Source organism: Narcine bancroftii, chromosome 2 (genome assembly GCF_036971445.1).
Source record: "Narcine bancroftii isolate sNarBan1 chromosome 2, sNarBan1.hap1, whole genome shotgun sequence".
Classification (NCBI taxonomy): Eukaryota; Metazoa; Chordata; class Chondrichthyes; order Torpediniformes; family Narcinidae; genus Narcine; species Narcine bancroftii.
Window position 1 is genome coordinate 191739846 of NC_091470.1, and position 22308 is coordinate 191762153.

Consider the following 22308-nt stretch of genomic DNA (forward strand, 5'->3'; position numbering starts at 1 on the left):
ATGATGCCCTCACATATTCGAAATTCATCCACTGAGGTCATGCTGGGAATACACTAGTTGGTGTTTGGTTGGAGGAGGAGGAAAAAATCTTCATTAAAAATGAAACAAAATTTTACCTGAGAGAAGCCATCTGTTGGCCCAATAATTTGAAAAGTTTGTTGGTTACAAAAGGATAGATAAAAATCAGTCTCAATACAAAATAACACAGGAGAAGGAAGAGTGATGCTGTACGGGCTGAGCTCTGCTGCAGGAGGCAGACCCCAGACTTGCATATGACAGGTACCATTGGGACCAGCGGAGCCCAAATTGATAGATGGATCTGGGACCCCGCTGGCTGATTGACAGGTAAATGTGGAGCTACCACAAGCTTTGATTGACGGGTGGACCCACGACTAACATATTGACAAGGTGAACCAGTGGTTGCGACAGGCCCCCTTATCCTCCTGGCCCCCAGACTTCAGCTCGCTCAGCCTAATTAATGGTTGATCCGCCAGTGAATCATCCATTGTACAAAACAAACCATTTTAGATGAGGATACTTCATTGAATGTAAGCAATAGGATAGGACACTGCCAAAAGTAAAATTTTGCACAAACGTTTATGGACACTTGACATCTCCTCACTTGTCAGGAAGGCACAACAGTGACCACACTTCTTAAGAAGACTGAAATGGGCCACCATCATGTCAACCTTCTACAGGAGCTCTATCGAGAGCGTCCTGGCCGGCTGCCTCACAGCAGGAGTGGGGCGCAGAATTGAAATGGTTGACTGCGGGGAGATTCCAATCACTGATGGGGGCAGAGCGATGGTGCCAGTCTCTCTAGTGTAGAGGTCACGTTGAAGTTGCACAAGATGTCAATGAGGCATTACTTGGGGGGGGGGGGGGAACTGTGTTTCGTTCCGGTCACCACGCTGCAGGAAAGATGTTGTCTCACTGGAAATGGATTTGCGAGAATGTTGCCCAAACTCACAATTATTTGGGCACCTGCCTATATTGTGTTCACACCTTGATGAAGGGCTCAAGCCCTTTTATATCTTTGCGATATAAAAGATGGTGTGTGACCTGCTGAGTTTCTCCAGCTTCGTGTTTTTACTTCACCCACAGAGTCTGCAGACTTTCGTGTTTTCCTGCAGGTGACAACAAACCTGACGACATCTGCAGAATTTTGCTTCTCTGACCATCACAGGCCAATCTGATGACGTCAAAAGGAGTCGCCCGGCTCTCTGCGCATGCGTGCGGAGCCGCGGTCGATATGGCGACGAATGGGATGGAGGTGGAACCGGCGGGTGAGTGAACGGCCGACGCGGGGCTGGCGGTTCGGGGCAAGGGGTCAAGGAGAGTAGGGGGGGGCCGAACCAGGACGTGGCGGGCGAGGCCGGTTCGTCACCACTCTCACACACACTGCTCGACGATGACTGGGACGGCCGGAAATTGGGGCCGGAAGTCAGGCCTCCGCGCGGGCCTGATTGGTCACTTTCCCTGCGATATGGCGGCTGATTGGTGGATGAGTTTGGTGGTTGAGCTCCTCTTCCCCCCTTCCATATTCTGCTCCCCCACCCTCCAACACCCACCTCTCCTGTTCCCCCACCCTTTCTTGTCTCCCCATCTTCCCTCACCCAGCCCCACCAACCCTTCCCTGTCCCCTACCTCCCCACCTACCTTTATGATTGGCCCTTCCCCAAATACCCCAGCCAACCCCACCACCATCCCTTCCCACACACACCCAGACATCCTTTACCTCCTCATCAGTCCCAAATCCCCGTTACCTCGACAACTTGTATCACCCCTTCCCTAAAATACCCTCTACCCCGAGTCATTGCCCTGAAACTGAACTCCACGGCAAATACTCCAATTCTCTCCTACCCATCCCAAATACCTTGATACCCTGCATTCCCATTGCTATTTCCACATCCCAAATTACCCCAATACTGTGCTATTCTCTTCCTGCATACCCTGATCCTGAACTCGACCTATCCCTGATACCCTCCTCCTTTGTATCACCACCCCTTCCACATCTCAAAATGCCTCAATACTGCCATAATACTGAACTCAGCCTGATCACGTCACTGTTAATGCCTCAGTACTTTCTACCCCAATACACCACCATTTCTCCCCATGAACCCCAATACTGTTCCAACACACCACCTCCCCATAAACCCCAATACTGAGCTTCCCCAGCACAACACCAGCTCCCCCATAAACCTGGAGGGCTATGATTCAAGTGCAAGTCAATGGGATGAAGCAGAATAATAGATCAGTGCAGACCAGATGGGCTGAAGGACCTGTTTCTTTGCTGTTGTGCCTGTGGTTCTAAATAACGCAATTCTGAGATCACCTCCACCCTGGCACACCTCTAAACTTGTTTCTCCTGTCGACAGAACATGAACCTACTGATACTTCACTATAGAACAATCCTTCTGCTAAATCCTGTCGATCTGTAATCGCAAACCTCCCATCCGCCCCTCGTGGAACTAACACAAGCACGTGCAGAAGACTTTTAATTCTTTGCTGTTGTTCCTCTCACTGCAGCAACGCCCAGTGTGATGGCCTCTGGAGTAACAGGGAGTGTCTCAGTGGCTTTGCATCCATTAGTTATTCTCAACATCTCTGATCACTGGATCCGGATACGCTCTCAGGAGGGGAGGCCGGTGCAGGGTATGTGTGATTAACGTTAGCAGTTTAACTGGTGAGTCTTGTGTTGTGTGTACAGAACTGTGTAAATACGAAGCTTCTTTACAAAAAAAAAACCAGAAATAAAGTTTTTACAAGGATGTTGCTGGGAATTGAATCAAGTTGCATGGAACATTACAGCACAGAAAACGGGCCCTTCTATTCTCTGCAAAAGATTTTTCTACCTCTTTCCACTGACTTGCCCTCCAGACCCCTCCCATCCAGTTTTTTTTTAATGTTAAAATTGAGCCTGCATTTACCACTTCAGCTGGGGGCTCATTCCACACTCCCTCCACTCTCTATGTGAAGAAGCTCCCTCTAAATTTTTCCCATTTCACCCTTCGCACCAAATCTGCAGATAATCCTGTTTCCTTCCATCCGTGGTGAGTTCAGTTTTTATCTCCCCATGAATATAGCCTGACCAGCTGAGCATGTCCCACAATCCTGCTGTCAGCAGCACGCTACCCAGAGAAACCTAAGCACTGTCTCACCAAACCCATGACCCAGTTGTCTCATCCATTCCCCCTCCCTGGAAACAGCCTCTACTGCTTAAAAGTAGCTTGTTTTTCTCACTTCAGCCCAGGCAAAAGGAATTTGACGTGAAACGTTCATCCTGTTTCACTTTCTGGAAATGCTGCTGAGTGTTTCCAGTATTTTCAGTTTCCGAATTTCAGCACCTACATTTTTTTTCCCCCACTGACTTTCTTTCAACTCCACCCAGCTTGAACCCAGGGTTAGGATTGAATTGTGCAGTGGTAGCTCTTGAAGATTAAGACCAAAGTTCGGCGTGAGATTAGGTAAAGGCCTTATTGTGGCTGTACCAATAAGATTTCTGCTCTGTTAATCTAATGCACTTGTACTTTCAGTCATTGGTGCTTTGATTGGAAAGCAGGAAGGCAGAAACATCGAAGTGATGAACTCATTTGAGCTTCTATCGCATACTGTGGAGGAAAAGATTGTGATTGATAAAGAATATTACTACACAAAAGAGGAACAATGTGAGTATTATGCTTGGTGTTACACAATCTATATTCTGCTCAGTGATGTTGATGCTGTGTTGGCACCTTCTTAGCATTGTACTGGGTCTCAGGGGTGCCTTGGACACCTTCCTTTATCTCCACGATTGGACAGGGGGTTGGAGGGATGGAGTCAGTTATCAGTGGTCTTGTGCCTCGTGCACTGTGTTCCAAAAGTGAACAAGGTTTGGGAGCTGACCAACATTTATTGACAGATTGTGGACTGTTATTTACACTGACCATCCTGCTCCCACCCCACCCCCACTGCTGCACAAAGCCACCCTCCAACAGAAGAGGCTCATTGGAGAGACCCTGGAGTACAGTGTCTGTGTCCCAGACCTCAGGAGTCCCCTCTCAGTAAAACAAGACGTCTTGCAATTGCTGGGAAGCTGGGAAACTCCTTACGGCATGGAAAGAGGCCCTTTGGCCCAACTTTCCCACACTGTCCCACACACACTAGACCCACCTGCCTGCATTTAGCCTCTATCCCTCATAGCCCATCCTATCTTATTATCCATCCAGTTTTTTAATTAAACATTGCAATAGTCCCTATATCAACCATCTCCTCCAGCACCTCTGTTTATATATAAAAAACATTAGCTCTCGGATTCCTGTTAAATCTCTCCCCCCCCCCCCCCCCCTCATCTTGCCCCTGTCCCCTGCTCTGGGCAAAGGACCCTCTGTTCACCTATCTGTTCCCCTCATGACTCTGTGCTCCTCCATGACATTGCCCCTCGTCCTCCTTTGATCCAAGGGATAAAGTCCAAGCCTGCTCCACCTCTCCCTGTAGCTCAGGCTCCAGGTTCCTGGCAACATTCTCATCAACCTTCTCTGCATCCTCTCCACCTTAATAATGACCATTTAATTGAAGTTCCCGTTCAGAGATACAGCACGACCACAGGCCATTCTGGCCCACGAGCCCGTGCTGCCCAAATACTTCTGTGTGACCAATTAACCCACTAACCCCATGCGTCTTTGGGACATGGGAGGAAATAGGAGCCCCCCCCCCCAGAGGAAACTGATGCTGACGTGGGGAGAATGTACAAACTCCTTACATACAGCGCCAGATTTGAACTAGAATCGCAGGCGCTGTAATAGCCGACTGCTGCGTTAACTGTGGCAACATTTTTTTCTGCAGCACGGTGACCAGTAGGTTCCTCCCAGCACTTGGTGTGTTGCTCTCACTGAAGGCGGATGTGGGTGATGAAATACATCACTTTGGTCAACTGGAGTTTAACACGAAAGTCTGCAGGTGCTGGGGTCAAGTGCAATGCACAAAGGTGCTGGAGAAACCCAGCAGGGCAGGCCACAACCATGGGAAGTAAAAGGTAGCCAACGTTTCGGGGCCGAGCAAGGGCTAGCAGATAAGAGTTAATAGGTGGATATAGGTGGAAGGGAACCTATTTCTTTCTTTCTTTCTACCTTTCTCTTTCATCTCCCTCCCCCTTTCCTCCATCACTTTTCAGCTATATTCCACCTATATCCACCTCGGACCTCTTAACTGTCAGCCTGTGTTCCTCCCACCGCCCCTTCCTCCCTCCTCTCCCTCACCTTTTATATTCCAGCGTCTGCCTTTATTTTGCTCACACCTTGACGAAGGGCTCAGGCCCAAAATGTTGGTTACCCTTCACATCCTAAGGATGCTGAGTGACCTGCAGATTTTCTCCAGCATATTTATGTACTGGTCAACTCAGAAGGATTCATGAAATTAGTACCTCAAACTGGCCACAAATCCCTAATCTACAGCAGGAATCTTTGTCCTGTTTTCCTCCAAGAGTTGCAACATTACGAACCTTAAAGCACTGGAAAGATACAACAATGGTTCAATTGCAAAATCCCCCAAATCTACTGGCAGAGCAGGTGAGCAAATGAAAGCCTGAAGCTCAAATGACATAGAAGTCTATGGCACATGCACGCCCTTTGGCCCACAGTCTTATGTCTAGAATTTCCTTATTATTTCACCCTCATATTTTTCTCAGTTCCAGGTACCTATTTCTAACAGTCTCTTAAAAGACTCTGTTTGCCCCTTCCTCCATCACTGTTGCTGGAAGCACATTCCCTGCACCTACCCCTCTCTGTGGGAAGAACTTACCTTTTATTATCCCTCCTGTACTTACTCCCAGGCACCTTAAATCTATGCCTCCTCATGTTAGCCATTTCAGGCCTGGGAAAAAGCCGCTGGCAGTTCACGCGATCAATGCCTCTCATCGTCTTGTACAATTCCTCATTTGCAAGGTGAAAAGACAGTTCCCTCAACTCAGCACTCAAGGCACACGAATGGCTCTGACAGACAGGTGATCTCACTCACAACAGACTGACAAAACAGGCAGTCTATCCTAAACTCTCTCACAGGAAGCGGTTACCACGTAGACAGAGGGAAGGCATTTGAACATTCTCAGAGCCTCAGTAAAAATCCAAAGTCACCACTCACTGCAGGAGCTGGGAGAACTCACAAGCTGAATGTGAGTGGCAGGAGGAGGGCAACCCCTCCAATCAACACTCACGGCCGTTCCTTAAGGCGCCCCCCCCAACAAGGTCCTCATCAGAACCTCCAGAACTAGGAGCTCTTTGACTCTGACAGACTGGCCAAGAAGAAGACTTTCCAGTTGTGACCTCATAAGGGATGCCACTTGATCCCAACTTCCATGTTCCTGGCCATGTCCCTCAAACACTGCTTTTCCCATGCTATGATTGAACCACCTTTTGCAGAAACACATCTTGTTTCTTATCACAGCGCTTGCAGACTTTCGTGTTTCATTGCAAATCTTAGAACTTGGGGCAAATTATTACAGTTGAACAATCATCCTTGTTCCCACTCCTTCCCTGCACATTCAAGTTTATTATCATCTAACTGTACACGTACAACCAGACCAAACAGCGTTTCTCCGCACCACGATGCTCACACGTAATGCACAGCACATAATGATCACACATATACATGCAGATATAATTTAAAATAAATCTATATAAATATTTTGAGATGATTTCCTTGGTTACAGGACATTGTTCGTCAATCTCACAGCCTGTGGGAAGAAGCTATCCCCCAGCCTGGCCGTCCTAATTTTGATGTTCCTGTACCCCTCCCTGATAGCAGTGGGTCAAAGGTACCATGGGCTGGATGGAAAGGATCCTCAATACTTCTTTGAGCCCTGTTTAAGCAACTCTCCCGGTGAATGTTGTCAGTAGAGGAAAGGGAGACCCCAGTGCCTTCAATGGGTGGACCATTGAGTAGAAGTAGGCATGTCATGTCTGAAACTTTGGTCAGACCACATTTGGGTAATTGGTCAAAGATGCTGTGTGTTCTGTGCAAAGGGTTCTCAATGTCTTTTATATATTTAAACGCTTTTTTTCATGCTTTAAATCTTCCCCATGCATTGGAAGGCTTCATAGTTCACCTGGTCCCTCACCAAATCTACCATCTCTCTGTGATTCTCTTTCTCCCCCTCCAGTTAAGCAAGTGTTCAAGGACATGGAATTCCTGGGCTGGTACACAACTGGGGGTCCTCCAGATGAGTCCGACATCCATGTTCACAAGCAGGTCAGTGCAGTGTGTAATCAGACGAGAGTTGTACCATCTCCAACCCAAATCAGGTGACAAGTTCTGTCTCTGCTCAGGGAATAAAGTTGTCAGCATAATGTTAATTTTCTGGAAGGTAGCAATACAAAAGAAATACAATGTGGTTAAACAGGAAAATGTGGACATGTTCCAACAGACAGAATTAACATCAACTTCTCCAGTTTCCGTGAAACCCCTCCCCGAGTCTCTCTCTCTCCCTCTCCCCCCCCCCATCCCTCCGTCTCCTTTATTCCATTCAGAGAGCTGCCCCCTATCACTTCTCAGCTTTTATCTCTTCCAATCTCACAATTGTCCACCCCGACCTGTTAGCCTGGGCTCATCTCCTTGCCCCTTCCTATGTCTTCTCCTGCATCCACCTTTTTATTCTGGAGCCTGCCTGCTATTTGCTCGGACCTTGATGAAAGGCTCAGGCCTGAAAAGTTGGTGACTCTTTACTTCCTCTGGACCTGCTGAGTTTTTTTAAGCATTTCTGTACATTGCAAAAGAAGGCTTACAGGAGTAGTTTGACCTTTGTCAATGCAAACGGCTAGCTGAGGTTATTAAATCACTTCACCAGCAAACTGGAGCCTTGTCTCTACCAGTACACCCAAGTGTTCAACTCACATGCTCTACATCTGTTGACAGCTGACTCACCAAACATTAAGGAAAGGATCCACTGAGATTTGAACTTGAATTGCATGCTTGACGAGATGGGTGACCGACTCCTGGTCCCAGTTCTTATTTTCTTGCATTCTTTGTGGAAGTTGGTCAAAGGGTTTGGTCAGAATGCTGGAAGAGCATTCCTACCCTCTTGTCCAAGAGGGTTTTCTGCCCCACTGAGAGACAACAGGGCAGCATTATGCGATGTCAGCCTTGGTTGGTTTTGGACCCAGTGGACAGTGTTACATGGGGGGGGAATTAATGTTGGGGATTAGGGTGGGACAAACCGGCAGTGGCCTGGCAATATGAAGGTGGTGTGTTGGAGCTGACGATGAATACCAACTCCTGTGAGGTCTCTTGTGTTGGCACCACTGTGTGATTGCCATTGTGCGTGGAGAATATGGATCACGGCTTACTCCAGGATCGGGCCACTTTCCACTGTTTTCCTTCTCTCGTTTGCAGGTGTGTGAAATCATTGAAAGTCCGCTCTTCCTGAAGTTGAACCCCATGACAAAGCACACAGACGTAAGTGAGCAGTACTTCTTGACTTGAGATACCTTTGTCCTACAGACGTTGTGGAAAAGCAACGCTGACTCTGCATAGTGATACAGTGGGAATTAAAACATGGAACAAGAGAGCCCAGTACAGGCCCCTTTAGCCCGCAATGTTATGCCAACCTATAGAAATGTAGAGCATTACATCACTGAAAGCAGGCCCTTCTCATCTGTACCGATCGGTTATTCTGCCTATTCCCACTCCCTTCCATCCATGGACCTGTCCAAATTTTTTCTTAAAATGTGAAAATTGAGCCCACTTTGGCAGCTCATTCCACGCTCCCACCACTCTCTGCATGAAAAGAAAAAGCCCCCCCCTAGCTTCTCCCCTTTCATCCTTAACCCGTGTCCTCTGGTTTGTATCTCGGTGGAAAAAGCAAAATTGCATCTGTTGCCCTCATAATTTTGTATACCCCTATCAAATCCAACTCTTAATTTTTTCCTACCTTGTACCCCTCAATTTTTCTTCCATCCATGTGCCCAAAAGTCTTGAATGTCCCTATTGTACCAGCCTCTGCACTGTTTCAAAACATCCACATCCTGTACATCTTTGGAGTGGGCGGGGGGGGGGGGGGGGCAGGAAGAAGCTGGAGGGCCCAGGGGAAACCCATGTAGACTGGGGAGAATGCACAAACTCCTAACAGGCAGTGCTGGATTTGAACCTTGGATGCTGACGCTGTACAGATATTGCACCAACCATGCCATCTCCTGCTTATTATTTTTCAACCTTAAAATTTTTAAATTCTTTTCTCTGTAACTTCTTTCTACTTCCACTCTGTGTCCTTCTGAGAACTTACTCCCCTCAGCAACAAATGAGAAAGAATTCATATTTCCAGCTGGCTTTTAATCGTGAAATATAACCATACAACAATTACAGTACAGAAACAGGCCATATTGGCCCTTCTAGTCTGCACCGATTTAAGTGAACTCCATTAGTACCACCTACCTCCTCCCTGCCCATAACTCTCCATGAAACATCTGAGCTGAGAAAGTAGATCTGTTCTTAACACATCAGAGTTGTTCGTTTGCTAAATGTGCATCAATGTAATCACAGATGCAGATGGTTAAACCAAAAATTCAGCTGTTTGTAATTAAAAGTAAACCCTTGTTAACATTTTATATCTGAAACCTGTCTCCAATAAAATGATGGGCGTTCCTCTCCAGAGCGTGCACATAGACCCTTGGCTGAGACATGTTGGGAATTTCTGGAAGTGGCAACAATTGGGAATTCTGTGTCCGGTCGAAGCTCAGTTTTCCGGGACTGACCAACACGTTGGGAGAAAATGAATAAAAATGCTGAGAGGTGTAAAAAGGATTTCAATTGGTTTAATGTGAAGTGAGCATGTTTTTGATTTTAGAGCGGGGGTTCCCAACCTTTTTGTCCCACTCACATCCCTGGGCCATCAATGCTCTGTGATTAGTCAGGGTTTGCTTAAGGTGGGGTGTGAATGGAAAGGGAAGGTTGAGAACCACTGCTCTCGACCCAATTGTTACTGAAATATTTTGCTTGAGAAAAACTGTCATTGGCCCATTTCCTTTGGAGTTCTGAAACCGTGCACATCAGACAATTAAAACAGTGGTTTTCAAACTTTTTCTTTCCACCCACATCCCACCTTAAGCAATCCCTGACTAATCACAGAGCATCGATCTCCTAGGGAATACTTAAAGTAGTATGTGAGTGGAAAGAAAAAGGTTGAGAACCACTGATTTAGAACCATAGAACATTACAACACAGACAACGGGCCCTTCAGCCCATGTAGTCTGTGCCATTCTGCCTGGTCCCCCTGACCTGCACCCAGGCCATCGCCCTCCACCCCCATCCCATCCATGTACCTGTCCAATTTTATTATTATTGCTCCTATTTTAGATATTTGAAATTAAAATTCTTATGGGTGCAGTTCTAAATAGAAAAGTATTTGATTTATTGGAAGAGCTACAAACATAATTCTTGTCTGGTCATGTAAATCGGAGGACAGGCCCTTCAGCCCATCTGATTGTGCCGATTATTATGACCAAATTAAACTAAAACTTTGCTGCCTGCACACAATACATACCGCTCTATTCCCTGCATAGTTGTTTGTCTTTCTAGGTCTCTTAAATGCTTCCACTCCTCCTCCTGGTTACATACACATCCCCCTTAATCTTCCCCCAACTTTGGATTCATGCCTACCTTTTGTAGATAATATTGTTGCTCTAAGGAAAACAGATTCTGTCTATAATTCACATCATTTTATCAACCTCCGACAGATCTTTCTTTGGCCTCCAACACTCCAGAGAAAACGATCTGAGTTTGTCCAAACTCTCCCCATAGCTCATACCCACTAATTGAGGCGACATCCTGGTAAATCTGTCCCCTTTCCAACACCTCCACGTCCTTCCTGTAATGGGGTGACCAGAACAACGGGCAATTGTACTTCCTGAAACATCAGCCCATTGTTTTCCTGCCTGATCACAGTCAGGAAAGAGGCCCTTCAGCCTATTGACTCTGTGCAGACCAGACTCATCAACCCTACTCTAACCCACTATGTTCTCACTGCATTCACATCAGACTCTCTCAGATTCTACCCCTCTCACTTGGGGTAATAATGTGCAAACTCCACACAGAGTGGTAGGGATTGAACCTGGGTTTGTGAAGTGTGAAGGAGCAGTTCTACAAACTGCACCACTGTCACCCGCTTAAAACTAGCAACAAACTATTGCTAAACAACTAGATCATAGGAATCTACAGCTCAGTCCAGGCCATTCAGCCCACAAGTGTTGTGCCTCCCAATAACCTACTCTAACAACTGCCTAGAATTTTCCTAGTGAGTAACCCTCAATTTTTTTCAGTTCCATGTACCTATCTATTAGTCTCTTAAAAGATTCTCCCTGCCTCCACCACCATTGCTGGCAGCACATTCCCTGCGCCCACCTTAAAACTACGCCCCCTCATGTTGGCCATTTCAGCCCCGGGGACGAAGCCTCTGGCCGTCCACACGATCAGTGCCTCTCATCATCCTGTCCACCTCTATCCAGTCACCCCTCATCCTCCTTCACTCCAAGGAAAAAAGACCCAAGTTCACTCACTCTCTCCTTATGAGATAAGCTCTCCAATCCAGGCAGCATCCTTGTAAATCTCCTGTGCACCCTCTCTCTCTATGGGTGGTGGACCAGAAATGAACACATTATTCCATCTGTACGAAGATAGCAATATAACAATATTTCATGTCCATATTTCACCTGGTCCCTTAACACCAGGAAAGCCCAGTGCAGTGCCTCAACATCCTGCAAAGGCTGAGGAAAGTTCCTCTCCCCACACCCCCACCCAACCTCACTACATTCCTGCAGAGGATGGTTTGATAGAGGTGCATAAAATTGAAGATTATAAATGCAAGCAGGCTTTTCCCACAGAGGGCGGGTGATCTAAAACTAGAGGACATGGGTTACGGGTGAAAAGGGAAAAGTTTAAGGGGAACTTTTTTTAAATTTTTTTTATTTTTCACACTAGAACCATATTAACCAAAATACACACAAACATTTCCCTCTTGAATATACACAGTGTCATTTTCTCCCCTTTTTTCCTTCCCACCCCCCCTCCCCACCCACTAAACTTTCAATATATACAATACAATAAACCCATTAAACAATGTCATCACACAATGAAAATAAACAAGAAAATCGTGTCATCTACTTTTACACACTGGGTCAGTTCATTTCGTCTTCTTCTCATTCTGTCATTTTAGGTGGTGGAGGTCCACGGTAGGCCCTCTCTGTTGTGTTCCATGTACAGTTCCCAAATTTGTTCGATTACTGTGATGTTATTTCTTAAATTATGTGTTATTTTTTTTCCAATGGAATACATTTATTAATTTCTATGTACCATTGCTGTATTCTCAGGCTCTCTTCTGATTTCCAGGTTGACATAATACATTTTTTTGCTACAGCTAAGGCTATCATAATAAATCTTTTTGCACTTCATCCAAATCGAGGCCAAGTTCTTTACTTCTTATATTACTTAGAAGAAAGATCTCTGATTTTTTTGGTATGTTTTTTTTGTGATTTTATTTAATACCTGATTTAGATCTTCCAAAACTTTTCCACTTTCTCACATGCCCAAATTGCATGTACTGTTGTTTCCGTTTCCTTCTTACAGCGAAAACATCTATCTGATACTGTTGGGTCCCATTTATTTAACTTTTGGGGCGTGATATATAGCTGTGTAACCAATTATATTGTATCATGCGTAACCTTGTGTTTATTGTATTTCTCATAGTTCCGGAGCATAGCTTTTCCATATTTCATTCTTTATCTTTATGTTTAGATCTTGTTCCCATTTTTGTTTGGGTTTACATCATTTTCTTTCTCTTGCAGCTTGATGTACATGTTTGTTACAAATCTTTTTATTATCATTGTGTCTGTAATCACATATTCAAAACTGCTTCCTTCTGGAAACCTCAGCCTGCTTCCCAATTTTTCCTTCAATTAGGTTTTCAGTTGATGGTATAAGGGGAACTTCTTCATGCAGAGAGTGGTGGGAGTGTGGAACCCAATTTTAATATTAAAGAAGAATTTGGACAGGTACACAAATGGGAGGGGTGTGGAGGGATATGGACTGGGTGCAGGTCAGTGGACTAGGCAGGGTGGGCCAAAGGCCTCTTCTGTATAGTGGTGTTCGATAGTTCCATTTCTCTCCTGTGCTTTGTGAAGAGTTTTTTCTGGGGCTGATATTCTGTCCGGTCATGTGGTTATGAGGGTTGCTGTCAGGGAGTACATTGGTCCATCGTGAGGAGGTGGGGACTACGCTGCTTGTGGAAACTTTGCAGCTCGTAGAAGGATTGGAACTGTGGAAGGAAGGGGGGGTGGGGGGCGGAGGTTGTGGAAAACAAAGTTAAAAGTGGTGAGCGTTTGATTCCAGGGAATGCAGGAGGATGCTGCCTTTGATCCTACAGCAGGTAATTGCAGGAAGTATGAAAGGGGCCAGGTTGATGATTGAAACCAGGTTCTGTTCTAAAAGGCCCACAGCTTGATCTTGCATTGTAACCCTTAATTGGGAAAGATTTGGCTGCAGAAAAAAAAAGACTCGTAATAAACCTCTGGCGTCTGTGTCTTGTCTTGCAGCTTCCAGTCAGTGTTTACGAGTCAGTCATTGATATCGTTGCCGGAGAGGTATGTACATTCATTGGCTTCTGGACTGTGTCTCTCGATCGTTTATTGTTCCCTGTCCATCTCTGTTGCTGAACAAACTATTCCAACTACTGCACTCGACATATTCCCTTTCTGTTCGTTCGTTTATTATCATGTACCAACCAGGACTAAACAGATTCTCTACTTGAGCATGCACACAAATATTTAAATAAATGTATAGAAATATTTTGGGGTGGTTTACTCAGTTCATCAATCTCACAGCCTGTGGGAAGAAGCTGTTTCCCAGCCTGGCTGTCCTGGTTTTGATACCCCTCTACCTTCTTCCCGATAGTTAGTGCTGGAGAGAAAGGATAAGCTCTATTTAAGCCGGTGAATATCATCAGTAGAGGAAGACGAGACTTTAGTGATCTTCCCAGCCGTTTTGACGACATCTGTTGCTAGTAAGGGCCGACAACTGTTGATTCATCTGCAAACTCGGTGATTCTGTTTGAGCTGAATCTGCCAGTTCAGTTGTGAGTCCAATCTCTCCCCAGAACCCGAGCCCTCTCTAAACTGGGGAAAGTCCAGGTTGTGGTGCTGAGAGAGATGGGTTCTGGTTCTGGGTGACCCTCCTCAGCCAAAAGCTGGCAGGAGCTCCTTTCCATGCCCACGGCATTGGGGTCCTGCTGAAGCACCTCCCCATGGTGGCGACTGCTCTCTGTTCAGCATCCCCTCTCTCTCTACCCTTCCCCCAGGCCACGGTGTTATTTGCTGAGCTCACCTACACGCTAGCCACTGAGGAGGCCGAACGTATCGGCGTCGACCACGTGGCTCGCATGACAGCCACCGGCACGGGGGAGAACTCCACAGGCAAGTGAGGGGTGGGGGAAGGGACGGGCAGGTGGAGTTGGAAAGGGGCAGGTGGGGTGGGGAAGGGGTGGGCAGGTGGGGTGGGAAGGGGGAGGTGGGGTGGGGAAGGGGTGGGCAGGTGGGGTGGGGAAGGGGCAGGTGGGGTGGGGAAGGGGCAGGTGGGGTGGGGAAGGGGCAGGTGGGGTGGGGAAGGGGCAGGTGGGGTGGGGGAAGGGGCAGGCAGGTGTCCCGGCGGTGTGGACATCTTACTCATTGTTTCGGAGTCAATGATACCCCTCCCATGCCTCGTCTCAGGGCTCCCGTTACCCATCCCCCTTCCACCCCCACCCCTGTCTCCCTGGGCACTAATTCGCCACCTATCTCCCACCCAGTCAATGATAACATTGGCCCACCCCACCCCTGTCTCCCGGGTCCATGAACCCCTCCCCCCCCACCTTGTAGTCAGTGAAGGAACTTTCCCACCTGAATGGGCCGAAGCGTTAACAAGTGTAGCCCGTTCCTGCTCCCTGAACCAGCTCCCGGACTCCCTCTGCTTCCAGAACCTTCTCTGGCCAATTAACCCAAGCTCTTGCGGACCACAGGAGTCTCTTGATCTCCCTTCTTAAAGGAACCAGTTTTTCTGAATGCGAGTTGTTGCTGACGCCAGACGTAACCTCCACATCATTGCGCTTCTCTGTGGCCCCACTCCCACCGTGACTGCTCCTGAGCACCCCCCCACCCCCCACCCCCCACTGATGCTCTCAGCTGTTTTTCTTTCCCTTGCAGTGGCTGAACATCTCATTGCCCAACACAGCGCCATCAAAATGTTGCACAGTCGAGTTCGGGTCATCCTCGAGTATGTGAAAGCCGTGGAATCAGGTAGGAATAACATCCCCCAGGCCTGATGCTCCCTCTGGGGACTAAACACCAGCTTGAGGCTTTACAAGGCACTGGTGAGACCTCTCTTAGTGTTGTGGGCAGTTTTGGGCTCCTTGTTGAAGAAAGGATGTGCTAATGTTGGAGAGGGTTCACAAGGATGATTCCGGGAATGGCAGGGTATGAAGAATGTTTGACCTGTACTCGTTGGAATTTAGGAGAATGAGGGGGAATCTTATTGAAACATTTCGAATGATGAAAGGCTTGGACAGAGTCAATATTAGAAAGGTTGTTTCCCACGGGAGAGTCCAGGACAAGAGGGCACAACTTCAGAATTGAAGGATGTCCATTTAGACACATTTCTCTAACCAAGGGTGGTAAATCTGTGGAATTTGTTGCCACAGGTGGTTGTGGAGGCCGTGTCATTGGGTGTATTTAAGGCAGAGATTGATAGGTTCTCGATTAGCCAGGGCATCAATGGTAATGGAGGGGAAGGCTGGGGAGTGAGGCTCAGTGGGAAAATTATTAAATGACAGGCTGACTTGATGGGCTGAATGGCCTATTTCTGCTTCTATGGTCTTATTATCATTGAGTTTGTCAGAAAGTGGGTGGGGTTGCAACTGGACCGGGGGGGTGGGGGTGTGGATGTCTGCAGTGGACAGGATGGACCTGCCTGTGTTTCTTCTGGGATGTTGGGGTGTAATGGGTATTTTGTGGACCCACCAACAGTCACTTCCAGAAACCAGCTTTAATCCTGATCTCCAGTGGTGGTCGTTGGAGTTGGCACATACTTCCTGTGACCACATCCAGCTGCTGTGTTGCCCTTGGTGTGGGTTCCTGGCAGGAGAATCACAATGTGTTGTAGTCAAACAGTTTAGAAGTTGGCCCTTCCGTGCTGCCCTCTGTTTATTTACACAATCCAATGTCCTCACATTGGGGCTGCATCCTTCTCTATCAACTACTCTTTCAACAAAAAGCCCTCAGAACTCCTTTAAATCTCCCTCTCATACCAAAGCCTCTTGTTTTGATATCCCTACCATGGAAGAAGGATTTGATTGCTCCCAGACCTCTTTCTTTGTCAACGTTTGTTATTTTTCTTAAATGTCAAAATCGAGTCCGCATTCACTTCAGCTGGCAGCTGACTCCACACTCCCAGCCCTCTCTGTGCGAAGAAGTTCCCTCTCATGTTCCCTTTAAACATTTCCCCTTTCACCCTGCAGTTCTTGTCTCGCCCAATCTCAGTGGAAAAGTCTGCTTTCATTTACTGAATTTATACCCCTATTTGACTCCCCAAAATGCATCCCATGAAACTTGTTGGGATTCAGTTCCATCCTCCCAACACTCCACCTAACATTCTACCTGATAAGCTTCAGATAACCTTCCACAGTAGCCAGCGCGTCCCTGATTTCCACGTCACCAGCAAACTTGCTCATTACACCTCTTGCATTCACTTTGTCTTTAATTACTATAACAAGCCGTTAAGATCCCAGAATGTCTGTTACTCACTTGCAAACCTCCCGGGTCATGCCTGAAACTTCTACGCACCAGAACATTAAGCTGCCAGCCCTGCCCTGCCCTCATCCGTGTTTCCGTGAGCACTTTTGGCAGTGCTCACAAAGTTTTAAGATATTGGTGAAGAAGGCACCTCTGAAAGAACTAAATCGTGGGAGGATGAATGACGACACGATGAGACGGGAGGGAGGGGGAGCTCATTGGTAGCAGCTGTTTGAGGCAAGACCATAAGGATGTGTGGGAGAAGTTGATAGACCAATCTGATGGGAGTGCAAGGGTCGGCACGTTCCAGGGAAGAGGCAGGACGGGCAAAGATGACGGGAAGGGTTATGAATTTAGTCATAAAGAAAAAGGAAGCATATTTAATTTTTTTTTTAATTTAAAAGGCCCTTCCAGCCCACAAGCCGTGCTGCTCAAATACACCAATTAACCTAAAAACCCTGTTTGTTTTTGGAGGGTGGGAGGAGACCAGAGGGCCCAGAGGAAACCCACATAGACATGAGGAGAGCGTACAAACTCCTTACAGACAGCGCTGGATTTGAACCTGGGTTGCTAATGCTGTCACGGCATGGCACTACACCAGGGTTTCCCAAACATTTTTACACTCACAGATCCCTAGGCCATCGGTGCTCTGTGATTAATAAGGAATTGCTTAAGGTGGTGTGTGGGTGGAAAGAAAACCACTGTTTTAATCGTCCCTCATGGTTTCAGAACTCCAAAGGAAATGGGCCAATGACAATTTTTCTCATGCAAAATATTTCAGTAAAAATTGGGTCTAGAGCAATGTTTCTCAACCTTCCCTTCCCACTTACATCACACCTTAAGCAGCCCCTTACTAATCACAGAGCACCGAATGGCCTTGAGCTGACTTAAAGTGGAATGTTAATGGAAAGAAAAGGTTTGGGAAGCCCTGTGCTACACTAACTGCCACGTAAATATGTACAATTTCAAAAGTGAAAGGTGTATGGGGCACTCACCGAATATGATGGAAAGAAAGAGCTCAACAGGGCCAAAAAAATGACCATAACGAGTCGGATTAAAGAGAATCCAAAGATATTTCATACTTGTACTACATAATAGCAAGGGAGAGAGTATGGCCAGTCGAACAAAGGAGTGGATTGGCCTTCAATCAGAATATTGAGTAATTGGGAGGTCATGTTGTAGTTGTATAAGATATTGGTGAAGTCCCTTTTGTGCTTTGGGAAAAATGACGTTGAGGGTGCAGAGAAGATTGACGAGGATGTGGCCAGGACTCAAGGATGGTGACGGCGATGTGGGGAATGCTAATACCTTGAGGCATTTTGAGTAAAAGCACAGCCAATGCTGGAAGAACTCAGCCCGTCTCGCAGTGACCAGAGGAGGTAAAGATGGACTACTGATGTTTCAGGCCTGATCCCTTCCTCAAGGAGTGTGCAAAGAGCAGGAAGGCGTCTGGGGAGGGAAAGGGGGAAGAATGGCAGGGGGAGGAGTTCAGACCAACTGACAAGAGATGTTAATTGGATATGATAACAGAAAAGGTGAGAACTGATTTTGGCTCCATGAAAGGATCTGTCTCCTTTCACAGAAAGAAGGAAAATGGCACAGAGAGAGAGATCTGGGTGAAAGAAGATGGGGCAAAGATAAGGGGGGCTTAATGAAAACCGGAGGTTGGTGTTAATGCCATTTAGTTGCAGGCTTGGGTCAGTTCCTGCATTGGTGCCAGGGTCAGTGTTGAATCTGTGTGCAGGCTGTGGCCTGAGTCGGTCTCAGGGCTATGCAGGCTGTGGCCTGGGTCGGCATCCAGGTCGCTGTTGGGGGAACAGCGAGGATGCTGGGATGGGGATGATATCACTGTTCAATTATCAATACCCCTTTCCCTGTTTTGAACAGGTGAAGTACCGTTTAACCATGAGATTCTGCGAGAGGCTTACGCCCTTTGTCATAGACTTCCTGTCCTCAGCACAGACAAGTTCAAAACAGACTTCTATGACGTAAGTCAGAGCTGCTTCCTCAGCCCAGACACCTGATTGCTTCACCTTTTGACTCCAATGTTAATGCCATCTGGCTGGAGAGTGCCCAGATGGAGTATTAGGTGTTGATCCTCCAGTTTGCAGGTGTCCTCAGTGTGGTATGGACAGACATGTCGGTGTGGGAATGGGGTGTGGATTGAAATCTCGGCCACTGAGAGGTGTCCATTATTGCAGCGGACAGAGTGAAGGTATTCATCGAAGCGATCTCCCAGTCTGTGACAGAGCATACCTTGACCAAGGGCTCAGTCACCCTTTACTTCCTTTCAGTGCTCCTTCTACTGAGTTTCTCCAGCATGTTTGGGTTTTGCAACCCACTGAAATGGTGCTTTTTGGTGGATCTAATGTGAGTAGGACCTACACACTGAATGGTAGGGATCTGGGGTATGTGGGAGAGCAGAGGGATCTTGGACTACAGGTAGATAATGTGGGCAAAAAGGCTTTTGGTATGTTGGCCTTCAATCAGAATATTGAATAATTGGAAGGTCATGTTGTAGTTGTTTGTATAAGACATTGGTGAAGCCCTTTTGTGCTTTGGGAAAGATGTCGTCGAGGGTACAGAGAAGATTGATGAGGATATGGGCAGGACTCGGGGTGGGGGGGTGGGCCTGAGCTACAGGGAGAGGGGGAGCAGGCTGGGGCTTTATTCCTTGGAGCGCAGGAGGATGAGTGGTAATCTCACAGAAGTGGACAGAATCATGGGAGGAATAGATTGAGTGAACGCAGAGAGCCTTTTAGCCAGGGCAGGGGAATCGGTCACCAAAGGACATAGGTTTAAGGTTGGGGGGGGGGGAGGTTTAACAGGAACCTAAGGGGTGATGTTTTTACCCAGAGGGTGGTAGGTATGAGGAAGGGGCTGCCAGAGGGGGTGGCTGAGGTGGAGACTATTTCGACGTTTGGACAGATACAGGGATAGGATGGGTTTAGAGGAACATGGGCCTGAAGCAGGCAGGTGGGACCAGTGAGGATGGGGCAGTCTGGTCAGCATGGGCATGTTAGCCCAAACACTGCATGATCCATGCAGAACTAGTCACCCAGCATTAAGTTAAGGTGGATAGTGAGGGAACAGAAAGCTTGGCCAAAGGGCAACAGGGGAGATGAGGGAAAGACTGAGGCAAATTTTAGAATGGAGGTGCATAAACGTGCTGGAGATAATCAGCAGGTCACCCAGCTTCCATTGGAAATAAAGAGTAACTAACATTTCAGGCCTGGGCCTTTCGTGAGCATTGAAGCTGAGAAGTGAAGGGGAGGGGGCAGAGGGCTAAGAAGGGTAGAAAGCCAAGTGGTTTGGGAGCTGAAGGAAAGGAGACCAGAGGGGTGACACAAGGAGTAGCTCGGTCCCCTGTGATCGGACAACATCCTTGTAAATCTCTGCACCCTCTCCTGCTTGATGACACGTTTCCTGCAGCGCGGTGACCAAAACTTGAACACGATCCTCCAAATGGGACTTCCTCAATGTTTTTATACAGCTGCAGTATGCCCTCTAAATCGGAGAGACAGGACGCAGATTGCTTCGCTGAGCTCTGTCCGTATCAGTGACAGGGATCTCCCAGTGGCCCCTCTCCCGCACTGACACTCCTGTCCAGGTCCTTGTGCACGGCCAAACCAAGGCCGCCCATAAATTGGAGGAGCAACCCTTAATTTTCTGTCTGGACCACACTCCAACCAGATGGCATCAACATCGACATCTCCACTTTCTGCTAGCCCTATTACCTCCTGCCCATGGGACTGTACTCCTCCACCGCCCCCCCCCCCCCCCCCACCACCATTTGATTCAGATGCCTGCCTACATTTGGCTCATACCTTGATGAAGGGCTTGAGCCTGAAACATTGGTTATGGATCTTTATCCTTGCGATATAAAGTCCACTATCTGACCTGCTGAGTTTCTCCAAACGTTGCATTTTTACTTCAATGACGGTGCCTGCAGACTCTCACGTTTTACACCAGTCTACTCAGTGACTGATGAAGTCGAATGAGTTGAAAGCCTTTTTGACCACCCTATCTCCCAGTGATGCCTCTCTCAAAGTACTAGCTTCCAGATCCCCACCATTCACGGTGTAAGTCAAACGTCAGAGATTCTTGAATAGTGAGCCCGGTGCGGGAGTTCCAGATGTGAAAGCTGTGCAGTGATTGCCCCCATGCCTGCCCTGCTGTCTGCCGCTGGTTAACACCATCCATTTCTTACTCTCCTTCAGCAATGCAATGATGTGGGTTTGATGGCATACCTGGGCACCATCACAAGGACCTGCAACACCATGAACCAGTTCGTCAACAAGTTCAACATCCTGTACGACCGGCAGGGCATTGGCCGACGCATGCGAGGCCTCTTCTTCTGATTTGTGAGGAGGACCCTATCCCAGAACTGTGGATGGGAGCTTCTGCCTCCTGCCTATGACTGCAGCCTCTGAAGGCTGCCACTTCTCCTCTGTCCCACCCCCTCCCTTCCGCCCCTCCCCTAACACCCCCTTCGCCACACCCCCTACTCCTCCTCTGCACCCTTCCCCCTCACACCTTTACCCACTCCAGCTCCAGTTTGTGCCCCAGGCTGCCTCGTGCCCCGGAGTTACATGCCCGTTTTCATTCTCTGGTTGGCTGGTTAACTCTGACTGTGTTTGGACTCTGGGAGCAGGTGCCCGAGGCTACTCCCAGGAAGCAGGTGTGAGGCTCCACATGGCAGCGAGGACGAGGAATAAAGTTTCAAAGAGTTGTACACATCTGGTCCTGAGGGGCCCGTCCTGAGAATGATTCTACAGCACAAATGCTTTTGTTGTCATTGCCAGGTGAATGAAGTTGGTCCATGGGACTACTTCTCAGGGCACTGAAGGCCAGATTCCCCAGCACGAGGCAGTGGCAGCGAATGGAGTTTAAATCCCACCTTACCAACAGTGGAATTTCATTCAGTGAACTGGAAAACTGTCCAGTCTTGGGAATGGTGCTGCCCCATGTGATTCATCACCTCCCTGACCACAATATCCCCAGTATGAAATCCATCCGACACCCCTTGCCCTGGTAGGTGGAAACCTCTCACCCATACAGCCGACGTCTAGCATAACCTCCATGTTCAAACAGAGAGCAAACAATGAGCTGCTGAGGGACTTGGCGAGTCTAATGGTATCCACGGGTGGATCAGCTCGAGGGTTTATCGTCATGCATCAAGATTCTTGCTTTCTGCAGCCGTACCAATACTTTGTTTCAAAAAAAGCTACAATAATATACTGAGTTTGAATTTGAAAGAATAAATACAAAATAAAATAAATGTTCAGTTATCTTGGTGCAAAAAAAAGTGACTTTGCAATAGTGCAGACAGTCTTCTGATGGTGACAAAGCAGCCCCTGAATGATGTAACAAGGAGAGGAGCGGGAGCCTGATCTAGAGGGACAGGTCTTCTGCCAGAAGAGATGGTTTTGGGTAATGATGTAACAGTCAGTATGGGGTTCCTAGCCATGGCTGCTGCCTGAGTCCCTCCACCAGCTCATTGTTTCCTTGGAAAAGTCATCCCAGACCA

The 22308-nt window shown here is 47.5% G+C and overlaps 1 protein-coding gene across 1 annotated transcript; it reads left to right on the forward strand.

Annotated features, from left to right (window-relative positions):
* The first annotated feature begins 1178 nt into the window (after positions 1-1178).
* On the forward strand, positions 1179-21515 carry cops6 (COP9 signalosome subunit 6). Its single transcript, XM_069919751.1, has 10 exons — positions 1179-1286; positions 2530-2655; positions 3537-3668; positions 7136-7224; positions 8365-8427; positions 13554-13601; positions 14315-14429; positions 15195-15287; positions 18666-18766; positions 20999-21515. Exons 1-10 carry the CDS (start codon positions 1196-1198, stop codon positions 21137-21139), a joined length of 999 nt encoding a protein of 332 aa, XP_069775852.1. The 5' UTR covers positions 1179-1195; the 3' UTR covers positions 21140-21515.
* Positions 21516-22308: the final 793 nt, after the last annotated feature.